Below are 23877 nucleotides of genomic sequence, written 5' to 3'. Positions count from 1 at the left end.
TTAAAAAGTATTAACAATACAAGTACTAGAATTAACAAACAGCTCATATCAAGCCCATTACATGGTCACCATTAAAGAAACAAAAAAGACAAGCATAATACATACTGGAGGCCGGCCAGGACGACCCCTTTTTCTTTTTCCTTTGACCTCTGTTTCTTCAAGTTCGCTGCCAGCATCGGAATGGGCAGTAGTTTCATTAGTTGAATCCCTAGAAAATGTTATATTATTTTAGTGAGCAAATTAATTAATAAATACAATGCAGTTCACTACTTTCCTTACCTCATGCTATATGGCTGACTAAAAGTGCTTTATACCCCAACTTTCAGAAAAACTCTTAAGTAAACCAAAAATGTTATCTTCCCTGCTTAACATCACATAAGATGGAGTGAAATGAGTCCCCCAAATAAAGAGGAAATGACTGTGGAAATGGCAACTGCTATACAAACTATAAACGCAAAACACAATTGCAAAAAACTAATTCTTCAGTATAAAAAAATAAAGCCTTCTGAGTTTTACTGATTTTATAAAATCATGAAAGTCAGTGGTATCCTGATAAATGTTTAACAACTGGCTCTTCAAAAAACTATAAACATGTAAGTTATAAATGTTACTGATATGGAGGATATGTAGCACACAATTTGCAAACAATAATAAAACACACAATACTCTCTAGCATAAATTCCATATAGCCAATTGATTCTCAAAAAAAAGATTTGATAATTTTTGCCAAACTTTCATATCAAAATCTACTATGGTTGCAACTGATAAGTGAATATGGGTTTTGACATGAAAGATGGTTCCTATTTTTGTTCACTTTAACGAACAGCATGCAAATGAAATGATAAAGACATTCGTTGGAACTTCACTCATTAGTCAGTGGTGTGAGCAACTTCTCTGCTGAATTGGGTAATGGTTATCAAATACTGGAAGAATACTTCCTCAATTTTGTGCATTACTCATAATGTAATGGCTACAGATCATACCATATACCTTTAGGTTGAATCTGTATTTTTAATAATTTATCACTTTCTTAAGTCTGCAGACAATCAACAAAACAATAAATTAAGCCCTGATTTATAGCATTTGCTGATTTTAATGGTGTACATACTCCTACCATAGCCAACTTCACACGACCAAACCAAGCTGGGAAGAGACAAACAGTATAAACAGTAGTACACTGTTAAAACAAATTTCCATCATACAGATACAAGAGGTGTACAAGACCAGATTAAAAAAGTAAATAACAACCTCAAATGCACAGATAACAGCAATATGTAAAATAAGTGATGAGTTTGGAATGTTTTTTTTATTTTTAATATGAATTATTTAATTTTAAGCTTATATAATTTAACTTTTTATAATAGCTATGTTGTGTTTAACTGGCTTCCAAAATTTCTGAAAATCTAATATTCAGCTCTCACAGGACAATATAGGCTGGCTTCAACGCAGCACTAAAAAGGTATAGTATAAACAAGATTGTATAAACAAGAATGTCTTCACTAAATTCTACATTACTGGCTTGATTAAGGATCTGCAAATAGTAGGAAGGGTACAGAGAAAATGGTTAAGTAACTCACAATCTATTATTTCTCAATCCCTTCTTAGGCCCATTCTCTCTTTGTGTTGATTCCTTAAAGCTCTACTCTTAGTGTCTGCTCTTCTCCCTTTACACTACACTCCCATGGAGATCTCATCAATCTCATCTGTAACTTCCATACAAATGACTTCAATACCCTATCAGTACACATGACCACATTCCATATCTCTAACTCAAGATTTTTAACTTGAATGCATGACATGCTTCTTTGAATGCCACCTCAAATTCACCATATATACCACATCTAAAATTAAGTCCAATTTCTTTAATTAAATTAATTTTTTTTTGAGTTAGTGCATGAGTATGCTTTAAATTATACAAATTTATTATTGTCACCATTATCCTGTTACTCAAATTCATAGAATCATAACAATCTTCCTTTTGTGCCTCCTATTAACACAAGTCCTCCTTAGTCATCCTTCTCAGTACAATAATCTTATTGTTTCCATGATTACCATCAGGATCACACTCCCAGAAATACTCTCAATTTATCTCCCAGTTTCTACCAAATCCTCTGTTCAAGCCGCTCTCTATACTACTGCCAGTAACATTCTCACATCATGTCACTCCCTAGCTTGCAAATCTTCAAAGGTAATCCTGGTATTTAAAACTGTAAATAATACTGTAAAAAAAAAAAAAATGCCCAGGGGTCAGAAAACTTTTTCTTAAAGGACCATACAGTAATATTTTAGGCTTGTAGGTATTAAGGTCTCTATAGCTACTACTCAACCCTGGTGCCATAGCATAAATGCAGCTATAGACAATATGTAAATGAATGGACATGGCTATGTTCCAATAATATTTTATTTAAAAAACAGGCATCTGAGCTATTAGCGGTTTAGTTTGTCCATCCCTGACCTAGTGAATCTTATTTGTCTCTACTAAACAACAGTAAATCATAATGTTTTTTCTCCTTACTTCCAAATTGACCATGTTCAGCATATATTGCATGTCAATTTATGTTATCTAGAATACATATGCACAAAAACCTTGTAAGAAACATATTACTGTCTAGATCTTACACATGAGGAAAAGAAAGATCTGAAAACCTGATAAACTTGTCCATAGTCACACAACTAGTAAGAGACAGAGTCCAGTTAGATCTCAAGATAAACTTTAATTCTTTTTTTTTTTTTTTTTTTTTTTTGAGACAGAGTCTCACTCTGTTGCCCAGGCTAGAGTGAGTGCCGTGGCGTCAGCCTAGCTCACAGCAACCTCAAACTCCTGAGCTCAAGCGATCCTCCTGTCTCAGCCTCCCGAGTAGCTGGGACTACAGGCATGCGCCACCATGCCCGGCTAATTTTTTCTATATATATTTTTAGCTGTCCATATAATTTCTTTCTATTTTTAGTAGAGGTGGGGTCTCGCTCTTGCTCAGGCTGGTCTCGAACTCCTGAGCTCAAACGATCCGCCCACCTCGGCCTCCCAGAGTGCTAGGATTACAGGCGTGAGCCACCGCGCCCGGCCAACTTTAATTCTATTCTCATGTAAGGATATTGGAATGCAAATATCTTATTTTGTATTTATCTTGTGCAGACAAAATTTACTAGTGCTTTTGAAGCTTATAGAAATCCCCAGGCAACTACAATAGCAGACCAGTTCCAGCATATAAGTGACCCATTAGTGAAACTAATTTATGCTTCAGCAGTATAGTTTTACTGACCCCTCCAATCAAAAAACACCCAGAAAAGTACAATTAAATAGTTCTGCCGGCCGGGCGCGGTGGCTCACGCCTGTAATCCTAGCACTCTGGGAGGCCGAGGCGGGTGGATCGCTCGAGGTCAGGAGTTCGAGACCAGCCTGAGCAAGAGTGAGACCCCGTCTCTACTAAAAATAGAAAGAAATTATATGGACAACTAAAATATATATATACAAAAAATTAGCCGGGCATGGTGGTGCATGCCTGTAGTCCCAGCTACTCGGGAGGCTGAGGCAGGAGGATCGCTTGAGCCCAGGAGTTTGAGGTTGCTGTGAGCTAGGCTGAAGCCACGGCACTCACTCTAGCCCGGGCAACAGAGTGAGACTCTGTCTCAAAAAAATAAAAAAAAAATAAATAAAAAAAAAAAAATAGTTCTGCCAACTGCAGCCAGCTTAAAAGGTGAGAACTATTGCCAATAAACAGCTACTGTATTCTCATTAGTACATGTATGTATACTTATTTATTAAAATATAAAACATATCAATTTTGGCTTTTTTTTTAATTTCAAGCAATAGAAAAGATATAAGAATACAAGGAAGACCAGGCAGAGTGGTTAACACCTGTAATCCTAGCACTTTGGGAGGCCAAGGTGGGACGATCGGTTGGCCAGGAGTTCAAGACCAGCCTGAGCAAGAGTGAGACCCTGTCTCTAAAAAAATACAAAAAATCAGCCGGGCATGGTAGCACATGTCTGTAGACCCAGCTACTCAGGAGGCTGAGGCAGAAAAATCAATCACTTGAGCCCAGGGGCTTGAGGCTGGCTGCAGTGAGCTATGATGATGCCACTGTACTCCAGCCTGGGCAACAGAGTGAGACACTGTCTCAAAAAAAATAAAATAAAATAAGATTTTCACGTCATCCTACCATAACTCTGAATCCCAATCTACAAAATACCACTGTTAACAGATGGATCCTGTCATAACTATCTACGCTTTTCCATAAATATATATATTAGGTTATAAAGTATGAAATGTCCAATTTCTTTAAGTACTATGTTTGACAGTTGATACCTCTGACATTTCACTTTGACACTTTTTGTTTTGTGTTTCTTGTGAAGGTACAACCTCCTCAGTCTTTCAAATGCACATTTTGCCTTGTGATTATCTTTCACGTTTTTTAGAGCAATTTTTGTGAAACCATGGATAAGTCAAAAATTCGTGTTATTTTCCAAATATGAGTTCTGTCATGGAACCAATGCAGCGCAAGCAGCTCAAAATATCAACAAAGTGTTTGGGAAGTCTGTGGCTAATGAATGCATGGTATGAGTCAATGACTTGAGAAGTTCAATTCTGGTGATTTTAATTTTGAAAATGAGCCATGTGAGTGATCTGAGACCAAGGTGGAAAATGATGAGTTGAAAGCTGTAATGGAAGTGAATCCTACATGTGAAGTAGCAGCAAGGTTCGACATTACTATTCCAACAATACTGGACCAATGCAAACAAATCAGCAAGGTAAAGAAGTCAGATAGATGGGTTCCACGTCAGTTAAACAAGTGTCAGAAGAGAAATCTTCTCAAAGCTTGACTTTCTTTGCTGTCACGACATAGAAGTGAACCATTTCTACACCATACTGTTAAATGTATGATGAAAATGGATTCTTTTTTACAATCACAAGCATTTGGCACAATGGTTGGATAAAGATGAAGTGCCAAAACACAGTCCACAACCAAATATTCATCCAAAAAAGCTAATGGTGTTCATTTGGTGGTTCAGCACTGTTATTATCCACTACAGCTTCATGAAACCTGTCAATCAATTACAGCAGATGTCTACTGCAACCAACTGGATGAAACGAGGAGGCCATTAAGCAGCCGAGACTGGTCAATAGAGATAGGCCAATCCTCTTGTAAGACAACACTCAACCACATGTCACACAAACAATGCCGCTCAAACTACAGAGACTGGACTTGGAAACTCTCTGTCATCCACCATATTCACCAGACCTTGCACCAACTGACTACTACTTCTTCCACGCTTCAGACCACTTCTTGCAAGGAAAAACAGTCAACTCTCAACAGCCCATGGAAAATGCCTTTTGCACTTTCATGTCTAAGGGCTCTGCAGGCTTCTTTGCTGCTGGCATAAACAAGCTACCATTAAGATGGCAAAACTGTGTTGATAGTTTAGGCGCATACTTTGATTAATTGTATTGTTTCTTGTTTGACATATAATAAACTACACTTTTGATTTGAAATTGGACATTTCATATTTAATGACCTAAAATATAAGTGAGTATCTATATTTCCATTTTTCAACAAGTTAAACAAGTGAGAATTTTCCATACAAATACATGTGATTCCTGAATGGCAATCCATAATATGTATAGAACTTATTTAACTGCTTCCTATTAATGAGCACCTATTTGTCTCTAATTTTACACTATTATAAATAGAGTCGAAATGACTGTCCTTGTACATACATCTTATCCATCAAACAAATTTCTCTCCAGGACGGACACAGTGAAAATGCTGGGTGTCAAAAGTTTACGAAAATTCAAACTCTGACCAATCACTCTTCAAAAATCCTGTGAATGGCTAATTTTCACATTTATAAGACTACTGGACGTAAATTAAGAGCATAGAAAAATAAGATTGACTCTTATAATAAAAATGACTTTGCTCCTAAAACTCTCTAAAAATGTGATCTATCACTCTTCATCTCCACTGTAACTACTTTAATTCAAGCTGTCATTACCTCCGCCTACATACTGTAACATTCTTCTCCTAATAGATATCTCCTGGTTTCTAGTGTTGGTCCTCCCAATCTAAATACTATACTACACTCAGAGTAATTTTCTAATTATGTATCTTATTATATTTCCCCCATGTGAAAAACCCCATAGTGGCTTCCCACTGCTCCTAGGGGGAAAAAAACATAATTCCTAACATGTCTTAGCAAGTACCAATATGATATTATTCCTCCCTACTCACAACCTTATCTTATGTCACTCTTCATTCCCCAACTCTGAAAAAAAATATGAAAAAAAAAAAAAAGGCTTTATTTCACATTCTTAAACATACCATACTTCCTCCTATTCCAGGATCTTTGCACATGCCATACCCTCAGTCTAGAACTAATACCTTGCTCCCTTCTTCCTTCCCCAAACCCATACCCCCACTTTAGACCTCAGCTCAACTATCCCTTCCTCAGAAAAGCAGACTAAGTAAAGGCATGTGTTAAAATTCTCAAATACCCTCTACTTTTCCTTCACAGTACCAATGACAGTTCAGAACTATGTATTTGTGAATATCTGACTAATATCTATCTTTATAAGCTTAATGGCAACAAGAACTGAGTCTGTTCTACATGCTATCTCTACTCAGAACCTGGCATACTTTCTGGAATATAAATATGTGCTAACTGATAATATGCTTAATAATAAACAGCACTAAGGCAACAAATGTGTCAGCAATTACATCTAAGTAAGCCAAGGAATAATGAGGTCAATGACTGGAATGGCCTTTCTTGTGTCTACATTTCAAAAATCATAATTGGACTGAATATTAAAAATATCTATGTCATAACATTTTTTTGTTTCTGAGACAACCTTAGAGATCAATTTCTAATATATTACTGTCTCTTTACAGATGATGGAAACTGAAGTTTACAAATAGTAAGAGAGATATCCGGTTCCCTTTCCTCTACAATGAAGACAGAACAATGCTGCAAGGGATAAAGCAAGATAATATACACAAACACATCTGACAAAATTTCCAGAAAATTGTACGCTCTCATAAAGGTTTATTCTAGCTCAACTTGACCAAGAGTGCCATCTTCAAAGGACAAATCTAAACTAGAGCTCATTTAGCCAGCTCTGAGGCCACCACTATCCAGTATCCATAGACATAATACAGATTTACATGTTTCTGAAAAAATTTCACTCACAAAGCAAAATAATATTAAATACTATCACATCAATACAATCTCTTTAAATACAGCCTCAATTTAAATACAGCCTATGTTTCATATTTCATCAAAGAGATATTTATGGAAGGTCTGCCTCATACCCAGTAGCATGCTGAAAGCCAGCCATACAAAAGTGACACACAAAGGTGCACAGTTTAGACGGTGATTCAGAAACACTAGGAGAGGATTATAAAATATCATGTTAAGTATGGTGCTAGAAAAAAGCACAGGGCATTGTAAGAGCACAGAAGAACACCTACCCCAACTTTGAGGGACCAGAAGAGATTTGCTGGAGGCATGAGACCTGAGCTAACACATAGATAGATACATGGTGAGTTGGCCAGGTAAGGGCAGGAGTGCTTAAGAACAAAGAAAAGAAAGACAAGATGGGACCTCCAAATTTGATATTGTGTTCAAGCCAGGGAGTAAAAGGGAATGAGGTTAAGTAGGTAGAAAAGACTTAAATTTTATCAAGCAGATAAAGGAATCTGGACAGCTTTGTGTCTTAGAACTCTGGAGGGAAAAAAGAAAGCCAGGGACCAATTAGAGGTTATCTCTTGGAAAAGTAGTATATAAATGAGCTGGGCAGTAATAGCATACAAAAAACTGCTTAAACTGCTGATCATTTTCATGTATCTCAACCATGGTTATCAAAAAAGATCAAAATATGCAGATTCCTGATTCGCATCTTGATTTAAAACTATGAAAGGAATAGCATCTGCCAGTACTGGGACCATATATCCCAGAGGATCCAAAATAAGCCCCAATTCTAAATCTTTCCTATAACTCCAAGAAATCTAATGAGATGCCATCAAAAATGCCAACTGGTGTATCTCTTAGATTACTTATGATAGCCACAATGGCTCAACAATCTCAATCTCAGGGAATATAAAGAACCTTAATGAAGGAGAGAGCAGGGAGAGGCTAGAGAAAGAATATGATATAGGATGGGGGTCAGCAAAGTTGTTTTTATAAATGGCTATGCTAATTGTTTTAGGCTTTCCAGGCAATATAGTTGCTATCACAACTTGTAACACAAAGCAGTCATAACCACTATGTAAAGGAATGAATGTGGCTCTGATCCAATAATATTTTATTTGCAAAAATAGGCAGCATACCAGATTTGGTCCATAGGCTTTAGTTTGCTGTCCCTTAATATAGGACATTAATATCACATCTTTTTTGTTGACTATCAGAGAACATGCTGACATTTCAATAGCAAAAGCCATGGATGGATATGGTAATTATACATTGTAATAATTAGATTGCAAATATATTGTCCAAATATCAGAGAACATATTTGATATGCCTCATCAAAGAAAGCATTTTGATAAAGAAATATGTTGTACAAATTTTTCTTTAACAAAAAGAAAATTATAATACTTACTGTAACACTGGTAACTCTGAAGTAATCATTGCTGAAGAGGTCCTTCCACAATGCAGCAAAAGAATCAAGTGCTGTACAACTCAAAACTTTTAAAACAACCTCAAAGGCAATCCTGTCGATTAAAAAAAGAGAGAAAATTATTTTAAATAATAAGTAAAACCTTTATGTTAAAATAAAATGAAGATGTGAGAATACATAATCTGCAATCAATCTACACTACCAGTGATTATACTACTTGGTATTTATCCAAATAGGCTGAAAATTTATGTCCACAAAAAATGTGCACATAGATGTTTATAGCAACTTTATTCATAATAGGCAAAAGTTGGAAACAACTCAATGTCCTCACTAAGATGGAGAAATAAAATATGTCCATCCTGACAGTAGAATATTATTTGGCATTAATAAAAAAGAGCTATCAAGCCATGAGAAGACATAGAGGAAGTTCAAATGCATATTATAATACTAAGGGAAAAAGTCAATATGAAAAGGATACATACTATATGATTCTAACTATATACAACATTTTGGAAAAGGCAAAACTATGAAGACAGTAAAAGGAGCAGTGGCTGCGAGGGGTTGTAGGGTGAGAGGGATGAACAGGCAGATCACAGAAGATTTTAGGGTAAATGAGACTATTCTGAATGATATACATGTATAATTAGGAACACATATCATTATACATTTGTCAAAACACATAGACACCAACACCAAGGGTGAAAACTAATGTAAACCAGGAACTGTGGGTGATAATGACATCTCACTGTAGGTTTATCAGTTGTAACAAATGTAGCGTTCTGGTGTGGGATGTTGATAGTAAGGGAGGCTAGGCATGTGTAGGGACAGGGAATATAAGGGAACTCTCTGTACTTTCCCCTCAAATTTGCTGTGAAGTTAAAACTGCTCTAAAATATAAAGTCTAAGTTTTAAAAAATTTAGCAGGAAAAGTAAGATAAAACAGTGTAAGATGGGCCATGATACAATATCAAACAGAATAACAGGTATAATTCTGGAATTTCAGAGAGATAAAGTACAAGGCAGTACAAATATTTGGAGAGATAATGGAGGAGAATGCTCAAAAAAATAATGTAAGATATTAAAATAGACGTAAGATCAGAGAATTCCTAAGAAGAATAAATACACCAAAATACACAGATTGCTAAAAAACCGGAGTTAAAGGGAAAATTCAAAAGTAAGGTAAAGAAATGGGACACATCACATACAGAAAAAACAAAGCTAAGAACTATATCAGACTTCTTGTTGGAAACTATGTAAGCTGGAAGACAATGGAGTAACGTCTTTAAAGTGCTGAAAGGAAAAAAGTCAACCCTGAATTATATACCAAGTAATAAAAATCTTTCAAAAAATGAAAGAAAGGAGTAACATTATAGAAAAGGGCAGAGTAGGGAGCAGCAAAAACAAGCCTCTCCAGTGAAGCAACCCTTAGGATGACAAGAACTGACAAAAATCAGCTTTTACAAAAAGCTTAAATCTAAATAAAAATGTGTACCAAAGAGAGGAGTGGTTAAGAAAGTAGCTGCTAAATTTGGTGAGAAGGCACTACAGCGTTTTTGCTTACATGCCTACATCCCCAACCTCCCAGCTCAACAGTGTCAATGGAGACAGCAGACCAAATACTTGGTGCAGCCTGTTGGTGCCAGGGAGAGCAACAGAGAAGGCCTGCGAGAAGCATAGGCTTATACCTCTAGCTGATCTCTGAGCTCTCTGTGAGCAGATGATGAAGACTAAGGCAGAGCTGCAAGTGGCCTGGTTACTTAAGGAATAGCTCAGTGAAGAGCCAATCTGCAAACACCAACTGAGGTTTTTTGCCCTTTTAGCTCTAGTTCTTTAAGTAAATCTATCAGGTTACTGGTTTGACTACAAAGATAAAAAATTTCAGTGACCACACATAACAAATACAGTCTTTGCAAAAATAGTCTGGGGGAAAAAAATCACAAAATAAACAGATGACTGCAGCTCTCAACAGGCAATAACATTAAACTTGGGGGTTGGGGTAGGGAATGATTCTCGGAGCTAAAACCTTCTAATACTCAAAAACGGTTGGTTTTCAGCAACAAGAATCACAAGACAAAAAGAAACAAGAAAGCATGGCCTATTCACAGGGAAAAAGGAAAGAAACTATCCCCGAGGAAGCCCAGAAATGGTAATTACAGGACAAGGACTATCCAGAAAAGGATAGAGAGAAAGAGGCTAAAAGAATATTTGAAGACATAATGGTGTAAAACTTCCAAATTTTCATAAGACAGGAATCTATAACCAACTAAGATCAATGATCTCCAAGTAGAATAAACTGAAAGACACACAACCAGAAACACTATAATCAAACTAACAAAAATCAAAGACCAACAGAGAACCCTGAAAGAAGCAAAAAAGAAATGACTCTTCATTTACAAGGAACCCTCAATATGATTAAAAACCCATTTCTCATCAAAAATCATAGAAGAAGGCAGTAAGATGACAGCTAAAGTGCAGAAAGAAAAACTGTCAACCAAGAATTCTATATTAAGTAAAACTATGCCTCAACAGTGAAATTAAGATATTCTTAGAAAATCAAGAGCTGAAGGAGTCTGTCACTATACCTGCCCTACAAGAAATGCTAAAGGGAATCCTTAAGGCAGAAATGGAAACACAATAGACAGTAACTTAAAGCATTAAAAGAATAAAGAACACTGGTAACGGTTAACTATGCAGGTAAACATTATGGCCAGTATTATTGTATTTTTGGTTCATAACTCCTAATTTTGTTTCCTATATGACTTAAAAGACAACTATATGAAATAATAATTGTATATTTGTGTTAAAGGACAAAGCTAAATTGTTATCAATTCAAACAAGATTGATAAAAATTTAGGATGGGCCGGGCGTGGTGGCTCACACCTGTAATCCTAGCACTCTGGGAGGCCGAGATGGGTGGATCGTTTGAGCTCAGGAGTTCGAGACCAGCCTGAGCAAGAGCGAGACCCCATCTCTACTAAAAATAGAAAGAAATTATATGGACAGCTAAAAATATATACAGAAAAAAAATTAGCCGGGCATGGTGGTGCATGCCTGTAGTCCCAGCTACTCGGGAGGCTGAGACAGGAGGATCGCTTGAGCCCAGGAGTTTGAGGTTGCTGTGAGCTAGGCTGACGCCACGGCACTCACTCTAGCCTGGGCAACAGAGTGAGACTCTGTCTCAAAAAAAAAAAAAAAAAAAAAATTTAGGATGGACAGTAATTGTGATCAGTATAAGTACTACAAAAATAACTAAAAAATAAACAGAAAACAAAAGACTGTATTTTGAGGAAAAAAGATGATATAAGACATACAGAAAACAATGAAATGGCAAAAGTTCTTCCTTATTAGCAATCGCTTTCATTGTAAACAAATTCGTCCATTAAGACAGAAAGATAGAGAAATTAGAAGAATGGATTTTTTAATGATCCAAATACATGCTGTCTACAAGAAACACATTTTAGATTCACAGAGGTTGACAGTAGGAAGATGCAAAAAGATATTCCATGCAAATGGAGAAAAAAAGAGAAATGGAGTGGCTATACAATAAGTCCTCCATATTCACTGGGTTCTGAATCCTGTGAGTTAAACACTGGCAGATTTTGATATCTTCAGGGGGTTCTGAAATCAATCCCCTGTGGATACTGTGGAACGAATGGACTAATGTCAGACAAAAGAGATTTTAAGTCAAAATGTTTTACAAGATATACAGAGGGACATTATATATGGACGGACAGGAGGCCAATTCACTAGAAAAATAAGAATTATAAGGATATATACACTAAACAGCAGAATCACAAAATATATAAAATAATGACAGAATTAAAGAGATTGTGCTACACCCATTCAACAAAACATAGAACATCTACACACAAGACCAAAAGGAAAACAGAGGATGTGAATAACAACATATAAACCAACAAAACCTAACACACATATATAGAACATGCCTTCCAACAAGAGAATACACATTCTTCTCAAGTGCACACAGAACATTCTCCAGGATAGATGATATGGTAGGCAATAAAAGAAGCATCAATAAATTTTAAAAGACTGAAATCATAGTGTCTTCTCTGACCATGATGGAATGAAGACAGAAATCAGTAACAGAAGGAAAACTGGAAATACGTGAAATAAAACAACAGTATCTTAAATAACCAATGAGTCAAAGAAGAAATATTAATGAGGGTAATCAGAAAGAATACTTTTTGAGATGAATGAAACAAAAACACAACATATCAAAATTTATGGGATGCAGAAAAAGCAGGGCTCAGAGAGAAATAAGGCTGTAAATGTCTACATCAAAAAAAAAAAATCTCAAATCATTGACCTAACTCTAGACCTTAAGAAAACAAAAAGAAAGGAGAATAAACTAAACCCAAAGGCAGCAAACAGAAGGAAAAACCAAAATTAGAGCACAGATAAATGAAACAAAGACTAGAAAAACAATATAATCAATAAAACCAAAAGTTGATTATTCAAAAGGGTTAAGAAAATTGACATATCTTTAGACAAAGTGACTGTGAAAAAAAGAGAGAAAGGGCAAATACATAAAATCAGAAACGTGGATATTATAGACCTTACAAAAATAAGATTGTAAGAGAATATGGTAAATAATGTATGCCAACAAATTATACACTTATATTAAATGGATAAATGTCTAGAAATGCACAAATCATCAAAATTGGCTCAAGAACAAATAAAAAGTTTGAACAGTTCTACAAGTAAAGATACTGGATCAGTTATCAAAACTCTCCCCAAAAAGAGAAGCCCAGGACCAGACAGCTTCACTGGTGAATCGTATCAAACACATTTAAAAAAGAATTAACACCAATCTTCTCAAACTCTTCCAAAATATAGACAAGGAGAAGCTACTTCCTAACTTATTCTGAGGTCAGTATTTCCATTATACTAAATCTGTACAAAGATATTACAAGAAAACTAAACACCAATATCTGATGAACATATATGCAAGAATCTGCAACAAAGCATTAGCAAATCAAAACACAATATATAAAAAGAATTACACATCAGGACCACGTAAGTGGGATTTATCCCAGGCATGTAAGGCTGGTACATCAGCAGCTGAAGAAGAAAAACTACATAATCCCATCAAAGCACGTAGGAAAAGCACGTGACAAAATTCAACACTCATTCATAATAAAAACTATCCATAAACTAGGAATAGAGGGGAACATCCTCAGCTTGATAAAGAACATCTCCAAAACACTACAGTTAACATCACACTTAATAGTAAGAAACTCAAAAGCTTTCCTGCTAAGACTAGAAACAAAGCTAGGACGCAATTCTCATCACTCTTTTTCAACATTGTACTGAAAGTCTGGGCAATAAGACAAGAAAAAGAAATAAAAGGTACACAGCCAGGGAAAGAAGAAATAAAACCATCTCTACTCCCAAATGACATCATTGTCTATGTAGAAAATTCTTAAGAATTGAGTAAAAAAACAAAAAATAACTCCTGGAAGTAATAAACAATTATAGCAAGGTTATAAGATACAAGATTAATATATAAAATTCAATCACTTTCCTATAGACTAGCAATGAATAAATGGAATTTGAAATTAAAAACACAATAACCAATTATATTTGCATCCAAAAAATTAAATACTTAGGTATAAATCTAACAAAATATGTTTTAAAAATCTATATTAGGAAAATAAAACTGATGAAAGAAATCCAGAAAGAACAACAACAACAAAAAGGACATATTCCACTTTCATGGATAGGAAGACAATATTATGAAGATGTCCAGGAAAAGTGGCTCATAATTGTAATCCCAGCACTTTGGGAGGCTGAGACAGGAGGACTGCTTGAGACTAGGAGTTTGAGACCTGCCTGGGTAACACAGAAAGACCCCAACTCTATAGTAAATTTTTTAAAAATTAGCCAGGTGTGGTGGTACACGCCTGTAGTTCTAGCTACTAAGGAGGCTGAGGAAGGAGGATCACTTGAGCCCAGGAGTTAGAGGTTACAACGAGCTATGATCACACCACTGCGCAACAGCCAGGGTGACAGAGCGAGACCCTGTGTCTAAAAATAATAATATCAAGATGTCAGTTCCTCCCAATTTGCCTTATATATTCAACACAATCTCAATCAAAATCCCAGCAAATTATTTTGTAGATATCAAAAAATGATTTAAAAGTTTATATGGAAAGGGGAAAAAAATACAAGAATTGGCAATAAAATATTGAAGTAGAATAACAAAGTCAGAAGACTAGCACTACGTGACTTCAAGACTTCACATAAAGCTACAGTAATCAAGACAGTATGGTTACTGGCAAAAGAAAACAAAAATAAACAGAACAGCATCGAGAACCCAGAAACAGACCCACACAAATAAAGTCATAACAATGTGATATAATAAAAATATATATATTTGGCCTTAATCTCTGATTCCTGACATAAAAGCCTCTAAGACTCTTGGAATCTCTGGCAAGATTTGAGTGTCTTTTTGCTGTTAATGAGATGATTGGTGATGGAAAGCCCCTGGATAGCTTCAGGATGTGGGGGAACTAATCATGTGATTAGAGATTAGAACCTTCATCCCTACCCCTACCCTCCAGGGAGAGGAGAGGGGCTTAAGTTTGAGCTCAATTACCAATAGCCAACAATTAAATCAACCATGCCTGTGAATGGGACCTCCATGAAAATCATAAACCATGAGCTTCAGAGAGCTTCTGGGGTGGTAGCTGCATCCAGGTGCCAGGAGGGCAGCACACCCCCAACTCCATGGAGTCAGAAGCTCCTAGGCTCAGGAGCCTTATACACCTCGCCCCATGTGCCTCTTCATCTCACTGTTCATTATATTCTTTACAATATCCTTTATAATAAACCAGTAAACAGGCCGGGCGCGGTGGCTCACGCCTGTAATCCTAGCACTCTGGGAGGCCGAGGTGTGCGGATCGTTTGAGCTCAGGAGTTCGAGACCAGCCTGAGCAAGAGCGAGACCCCATCTCTACTAAAAATAGAAAGAAATTATATGGACAGCTAAAAATATATATAGAAAAAATTAGCCGGGCATGGTGGTGCATGCCTGTAGTCCCAGCTACTCGGGAGGCTGAGACAGGAGGATCGCTCGACCTCAGGAGTTTGAGGTTGCTGTGAGCTAGGCTGATGCCACGGCACTCACTCTAGCCTGGGCAACAGAGTGAGACTCTGTCTCAAAAAAAAATAAATAAATAAACCAGTAAACGTAAGTACAGTGTTTCCCGAGATGTGTGAGCCACTATAGCAAATTATCAAAACTAAGGAGCAGGTTGTGCATTCTCCAAATTTGTAGCCAAGTCAGACAGAGGTGTGGGTAACCTGAAAACATACTACTTGTGATTGGCATCTAAAGTGGGAGAGGAAGGCAGTCTTTTGGGACTAAGCCTTAACCTGTGAGTTCTGTACTAACTCCAAGTAGTTACTGCCACAATTGAATTAAATTGTAGGACATCCACCTGGTGTCTGCAGAGAACTGAAGAATTACTTGGCATGAAAAACCCACACATTTGGTATTAGAAGCGTTTTAAGAAACATTTTTCTTTTAATAATCAACTGATCTTTGACAAAGGAGCAAAGGCAATACAGTGGAGAAAAAGTCTTCAACAAATGATGCTGGAACAACTGGACATATATGTGCAAAAAAAAAAAAACAGAGAAACATAATCTATACACAGATCTTACACTTTTCATGAAAATTAACTCAAAATTGATCAAAGTCCTAAATGTAAAATGCAAAAATATAAACCTCTTAGGAATAACAGAGGAGAAAATTTAGATAAGTTTGGATATGGTCATGACTTTTTAGATAAAACAACAAAGACACAAGCCACAAAAATTGATAAACTGGGCTTCATTAAAATTAAAAACTTCTGCTCTGTGAAAGATACTGTTAAAAGAACAAAAAGACTAGGAGAAAATATTCACAAACAACATACCTAATAGGACTTTTATATAAAGTATAAAAAGTTCTCTTAAAACTCAATGGTAAGAAACTCAATTTTTAAACGGGCAAAAGAATTTCCTTAACAGATACATCAGCAAAAAGATATACAGGTGGCAAATAAGCGTATGAAAAGATGTTCCACATCACATGTTATCAAGGAAATACAAATTAAAACAAGATACCACTACAAACCTATTAAAATGACCAAAATCCAAAACACTAACTTCACCAAATGCTGGTAAGCATGTGGAGGAACAGGAATGAGGAACAGCAGTCATTACTGGCAGGAATGTAAAATGGCATAAACACTTTGGAAGCCACTTTTTTGTATTCTTACAAAATAAACATACTCTTACCCTACTATCCAGCAATTGCATTCCTTGGAACTTACTCAAATGATTTAAAAATTTATGTCCACACTAAAACCTACACAAACATGTTTACAGCAGTTTATTCAGGGGTTAGGGGAGCAGGAAGGATGAATAGGCACAGTACAAAGGATTTTAAGGGCAGTGAAACTATTCTTAATGATATTACAAGGGTGGGTGCATATCATTACACATTTGTCAAAACCCAAAGAATGTACAACACCAAGAGTGAACCCTAATGTAAACTATGGATTCTGGGATGGTAATGACATGTCAATATAAGTTCGATTATAAACAAAGTTACCACTTTAGGGGGAGATGTTGACAGTGAGGAACGGGGATCAGGGAAATCTTCTGTACCTTTTGCTTATTTTTGATGTGAACCTAAAACTGCTCAAAAAATAAAGTCTTATTTGTATCAGCAGATCAAAGTATCTAACAGACGCTAACTAATCTATGTCTTAATATCCTAACATTTGTTGTTCCCTAGACAATTTTATAATATTGGATAGATTTATACATGCGTGTGTGAGAGTTCATGTGCATACACACCGAGGCACAATGCCTCATGTACTAAACCATGAAATATTTTCATCTGTTTGCCATGCACTGTGCCACAAATAAGAGAGAGAGAAAAATTATGTGAATACAACTGCTAGGATGATTATTTCATAGCTTAATATCATTTCATAAATGCTTACCTGAATTAAGAAAAAGGGCAGTATCTGAAGCACAGATTATTTCCAATGAAATGCTGTTTTATTTGTAAAGTACAAGGTCTTATATATTCTCTAAGCACAAGAATTCATTATCAAGGTAAATACTAATATAATACAATGTGTCATTAATTCTAGTCTTCTTTATTCTTCCTAAATTTTACCTGAGCTGTCTTAATCTGTTAGCGGTATATGCACAGACAGACAGACACATGCAGGTGATAGTGGTGGAATATCATGATTTTTTAAGCAAATCAACAATTACCAATGACAATGATACTATTTATGAAACTGCTTTTTAACCCTTTCTATAAGTGGTACTCTGTAGCTACACAGAAGCAATAGACTCATTTACTATTTTTACTGGAATTATAATTCTGTTACCTACGTTTATGATATCAAATTAAGGATATTAATGACAAAATTTTTGTCTAATATAACGTACATTAATATATAGTAAGTCCTCAATGTCATCCACAGGTTGTTAGAAAACTGAGACTTTAAGTAAAATAATGTTATTACAAAACCAAGTTTACCATATATTTCTGGTCACAAAAATATCAGTAAACTTGTAGATAAAGACCAAAACACTTCTAATATTAAACAATGAAATAAATGTGCACACTCATACATTTAAGAAAGATTAATAACAAATAATTATTTACCCAATTATTACAGTTCAGGGTCACAGGTGGTCAGAACCTATCCCAGCAACTCAGGGTGCATGGCAGGACACACACACACACGCCCACACTCATTCATATCAGGACCATGTAGACACCAGTTAAGCTAAAGTGCACATCTTTGGTACAAGGGAGAAGTCCACAGTACCCAGAGAAAACTCATGCAGACATGGGAGAACCTGCAAATTCCACACAGATGGTGGCCCTGGTCAGAAAGAGATTTTTTTCCCCCTCATCAATGTTATAATGAAAGGCCTGCTGTATACTTAAATTTTCTGTAATATAAAGGTATAATAGCATTCAATCAAGAAAACAAACTTCCAATTTCTCTTCCCAGTAAAATTTAGCCTATAAATGAGACAGATTTCGTAGCTCTTTCAGTGAATAAAAAGAATGCCAAAATAAAATTAGATCTTCCAAGTTACATAGCAATTCACATTAAAAGATGGCTAAATAAGTAGGCAACATTAAACAAGGAGGGAGTTGTAAATCTTTTGAAACATTAATCTAGAAACTCTCAAATATTAAGCAGACAGAAGGATATATATTTTAAGCCAAAACTGAATTAGGTGCTCAATAGGACAACAACAAAGTTCACTGGTCACAGGAGGTTGGATCGTTATTCTGCTCCATCTCTTTTTAAAATGTATTGTAAAAGGCTATTCTTCTTAAAATCTCTTGGTAACATATACCCTAAAATCAAAAAGAAATACAGCAGAGTGATTTAAGAGTTTGGGTTGTGGAGCTAGATTGTCTAGGCTTTTACATCAGGTATACTACTTTCTAAGCTCTGTAAACCGACTGCCTCAGTTATTCTCCTCTGTCAAACAGGAATATTTTTTTTAAAAGCCATACTTCATACAGTTGTTGTGGGAAATGACTGGAAGAATGTCTGAAATTCCTTAATGAATATTAATGAACAGCTCTAGGAGGAGGCTGATAAAAGGATAAAGGAATGTAGGCTCCACATGGACAAGTATTTTTGTTCTTTTTATTCACTTCTATATTCTTAATGCCTGAAACCTGGTAAACATTTGCTGAATTAAAAATACAAGTATGAAAAAAATAAAAATAAAAAAATAAAAAATAAAAATACAAGTATGTATGTATATATTTGTGTGTGTGTGTGTGTGTGTGTATTCTTTAAGGAGAATACACAAAATTAAACATGAGGAGAACCAGAGTTAGCAAACTAGCCAAAGTTAGCAGCTTTTTAAATAACAAAAACAAAAAAACAGAAACAATTAAGGGATGCATTCCCAGTAACTGTGATTCATTAAAGCCATGACTCAAAGCTGGGGCAGGGGTTTGCACAGGGGTTAGGAAGTGAGACAAGAAGGTCTGTCAAAAAAGAGGAGAGTAAAAGTTTGGAAAATCCCTCACAAATAACCTTACATTTACATACAACACAAGTGAATGTCCCTGGACTAAAGAAAAATGAAGGTCAAAACAAGACACGTCCAGAGAGCTTTTTCTTTTTTGACAAGTCTTTCCCAAAGCTTTACACATTCATCTCTGAAAATTCAAATCCGTGATAGCCATATTCAACCTCTTTCCCAAAACGTGCCTACAAAGCATCTTACCTACACACACTTACAAATACTATAGCAGCATATTTTCTTTATATTCAGTACTCTCATTACTTTAACTTCTTATACTCCATCACTGAAAAAATGGCACCAAGAACCTTAATGCTCTCCTACAATTTCAACTCTTATTACTCCTCTGCCATTAATCTCCTCTTCGTAATTCCAAAGTGCTTATTATTTCTCTAACAAAATCAGCTCTCTCCTGCTTCTGTGTTATGTATACATACTGCTTTATCCCCACATCCCATTCTACCTGAAGTAAACTGGAAAGCTCTAACTTTCTTGAAATTTAGGTAGGGTTAGGTCTCACGCTTACAACCCTTCATATCACTTTATACATATCACTGTTATGGTAATTTTTGCCACATATTTTTTGTGTATGTATGCATGTATTTTTACCTTGTAAATACTTAATAGTAGTGTTACAAATTTCATTCAGTCCTTACATTTATCATTCCACTTTTTTAAAATAACAAACTTTATTTTTTGAGTAGTTTTAGATTCAGAGCAATTTGCCACGTATTTTTAGTGATTTATTTACATTTCTTGCTCTTCAGGAGACTGTATGATCCTTTAGGGAGAACAGTCTTATTGTTCTATTCCCAAAGAATTATCTAGTACCTAGCACTCAAAAAGGGGATTAATAATTAGCAAATGTAAAAATAAAGATATACTATACCACTAATAACATTAATAAAAAGGCAAATCAGTAAGTTTGTTTTTACATACCTCCTTTAATGCCATTATGAATGGGTTCTTTTAATCATTATGATCTCTAATTAGTTACATACTCATTGCATAATATAATTTTTTTTTGAGACAGCTTCTCACTGTCGCCCTGGCTAGAGTACAGTGATGTAACCATAACTCACTGTATCCGCAAACACCTGGGCTTAAGTGATTCTCCTGCCTCAGCTTCCCAAGTAGGTAGGACTACAAGCACATGCCACCACTTCCAGCTAATTTATTTTTTTGCAGAGACAAGGTCTCACTACGTTGTGCCGGCTGGTCTCAAACTCCTGGCCTCAAGTGATTCTCCTCCTTCAGCCTCCCAAAATGCTGGGGTTACAGGCATGAGCCACCATGCCTGCCCATAATTTACTCTTTAATTAACTAAATTTCTCTTCTCTGGAAAGGTACAATATTGTAATTACAAAAGAAAGCCAGATTTATGGCAAGCTCTAGACCTGGTTCCTCTTTAGAGGAAGAACCTCTTGGCCAAGATAATGAGTTGGGTTTCAGGAGTCCAACCAAGACAGGTACACTATCTGAAAAAGGTAGAAAAATCTAAAAATCATCAATTGCATAAATCCAAACTAGAGCCTTGATTAGAGATTGGAATGAAGTCAGATGCAAAATAATAAATCTAACAAACAGGAAGAAAATCATAAATGAGAAGTGAAGCCAAGAGAAAAGAATCTGACAAGAACTACAAGATTAAGATTAAAACAGAAAACAAGAAAGTTCAAGGACTATAGGAATTTGTGGATTTGTAGCAGAGTCAAGACATTCATTCAAACCTCTTATTAATCCAACAATCAAAATTTAAGAAAGCATTACAGATAGGTATTCATTATTTTAAGTGAAAAATGTAAGCTTAATTTTAAATAAATGTATTTAAATATAAAGCCCTCCAAATTATCTTATACCAGTTGTGCTCTTTAACTCACACAACTGATCAGAAACAAATGTTATTCAATTGGATTGCTCTAAATACAAAGAGCACTAAAAATGTCATCAGCCGGCTGGGCGCGGGGGCTCATGCCCGTAATCCTAGCACTCTGGGAGGCAGAGGCGGGTGTATTGCTCAAGGTCAGGAGTTCGAGACCAGCCTGAGCAAGAGCAAGACCCCCCCGTCTCTACTAAAAATAGAAAGAAATACCTGGCCAACTAAAAATATACATAGAAAAAAATTAGCTGGGCACGGCGGCGCACGCCTGTAGTCCCAGCTACTCGGGAGGCTGAGGAAGTAGGATAGTTTAAGCCCAGGAGTTTAAGGTTGCTGTGAGCTAGGCTGACGCCATAGCACTCTAACCTGGGCAACAGAGTGAGAGACTCTGTCTCAAAAAAAAAAAAAAAAAAATGTCATAGGCCTTTAAAATAGTTAACAAGTAAAAATGAACCCCAAGAAAATTAACTGGCCTTATCCCAAATCACCCTGCACTAAATACGTTAATAGAGAATGCTTGCAAATAAAAAGCTGACAGACATGTCTGTCAATATTACAAGAATTTATGGTTTCATGGATTTTATAAGAAAATTACATTATCATTTTTAAAATTTGCAGTTTTTCCAAAACTCAAATACTAGCATCACTCAACCTCCACCTAGCTAAAAATTACATGCTTTTTAAATATTTAACCAATAGATCTATGTACTCATATGAATAAGAACTGCATATTAAGAAAAGCATATCGCCAGTTCATTATACATGGGCAACAATAAAAACATTCCAAAAATGTCCTCTGGCTAAAGCAAACATCTACAGTTAAAGATGGATTTGGGGGGAAAAAATACTACTTATGAGAAAATATCTTCTTTTACCAAAAAAAAAAAAAAAAAAAAAACTTACCAAAATAATTAAGTCTATGTAGCCCCAGGATTTTCACATAGAAATTATTCCAAAGGTACACATAAACAATCATTGTCACCTCACCACAGTCCTAAGAAAAAATTGCAAAATTTAATAAAAACACATATGGTGAGAAATTTTTTAAATCTGGTAAAGAAAACATCACTAAAGACCTACCTTTTGATTTTCCTTTAAAATAAGTATGTGTGTGAATGTGTATATATGTACATATTGACCCATTAAATAAAACTTTTCATAAAAATTAAACACTAAAATTTATCCCATAATTAATAGCGCAAGCTTAAAGGTTTCATCTAATCAACTCCCTTTCCACATAATCACTACAAAAATCTGTTGCAAAAACCTGTAAGTTGCTGAGAGAAGAATATGTACCTATTAAGTTTGACAAAGCAGTAAAAAAAAAAAAAAAATTTCTGTAGGACCATGATCTGGAAGAAATGGGTTCTTAATCAATCCTAAGATTAAATGAACTTTAAAAGATGGGGTCCAAACTAGACAAAAGATGTAAAACTGCAGTGGCTCATTATTTTGTGGTTTCATTTAGGAAAAGGTCTTTTATGACTGAAAAGTCTAAACAAACATTATTTACTGAACAATAATTAAAGTACTTAATTGTATATGGTTACTTTAAATCCAGAGAGCGCTATGTGTGAGTTCTTAAAACTATTGTTCCATCATTAAATAACAATTTACCTTTAAATTTGAAAAATCTTTCATATTTTGAACACAGCTATAATTAGGAAAACCTGAGTTGTAATGGATTCTAACCAACAGAATAGGAGACATGTCTAAGAGTCCCCAGAAACATAAATAATTGAATGAAAAACATAAATGGGGGAGAATGGAAAACTCTTCCTTACAATAGAATAAATAAATATAGAAGAAATGACAGAAATAGGAAAATTGCCATTTGATAAACACAGTATTTTATTCAGGCGAGAATCATTAATGAATACTAAAACTGGTGGGCAAAAGTATAGTATGAAACTTATGCACAGTATAACGTATCTCCCCACAAGATATTAACTAATCACAAAGGAGAAAATAGTGATGTTACAGTGGAGAAAACCAGTAGATCCCTCCTCAACCAAGTGAAGAAGGATACAGTTAACACTTAACACCACAGTTACAGTTAACACCACTAATAATGAGACATATCAACAGGGGCCTTCCACTAATATGATTAACAAAGAAGGGCACAACTTCACTTCTGTGGTATTCTTCCCAAAAATGCATACCCTGAATTTAATCGCAAGTATAATAAGAAAAATCCAAACTGAGGGACATACTACAAACTGGCCAGTATTCTTCAAAAGTGTCAAGGTCATGAAACACTTAGAAAACCTGATGAACTATCCCAGATTAGAGA

At 35.5% G+C, this 23877-nt stretch overlaps 1 protein-coding gene across 1 annotated transcript in view; it reads right to left on the bottom strand.

Moving 5' to 3' along the window:
• Positions 1–23877, bottom strand: part of STAG1 (STAG1 cohesin complex component) — a 346671-nt gene that overhangs the window by 232389 nt on the left and 90405 nt on the right. The window contains exons 2-3 of the mRNA XM_069473208.1: positions 8591–8702; positions 106–208 (exon numbers count right to left, since the gene is read on the bottom strand). Coding sequence (XP_069329309.1) covers positions 106–208; positions 8591–8619 — 132 coding nt within the window. The 5' untranslated portion in view covers positions 8620–8702. The remainder of the gene's footprint in view (positions 1–105; positions 209–8590; positions 8703–23877) is intronic.

The sequence above is a fragment of the Eulemur rufifrons genome, chromosome 7 (genome assembly GCF_041146395.1).
Source record: "Eulemur rufifrons isolate Redbay chromosome 7, OSU_ERuf_1, whole genome shotgun sequence".
NCBI lineage: Eukaryota > Metazoa > Chordata > Mammalia > Primates > Lemuridae > Eulemur > Eulemur rufifrons.
This window is presented reverse-complemented; position numbering and strand designations above follow the sequence as displayed.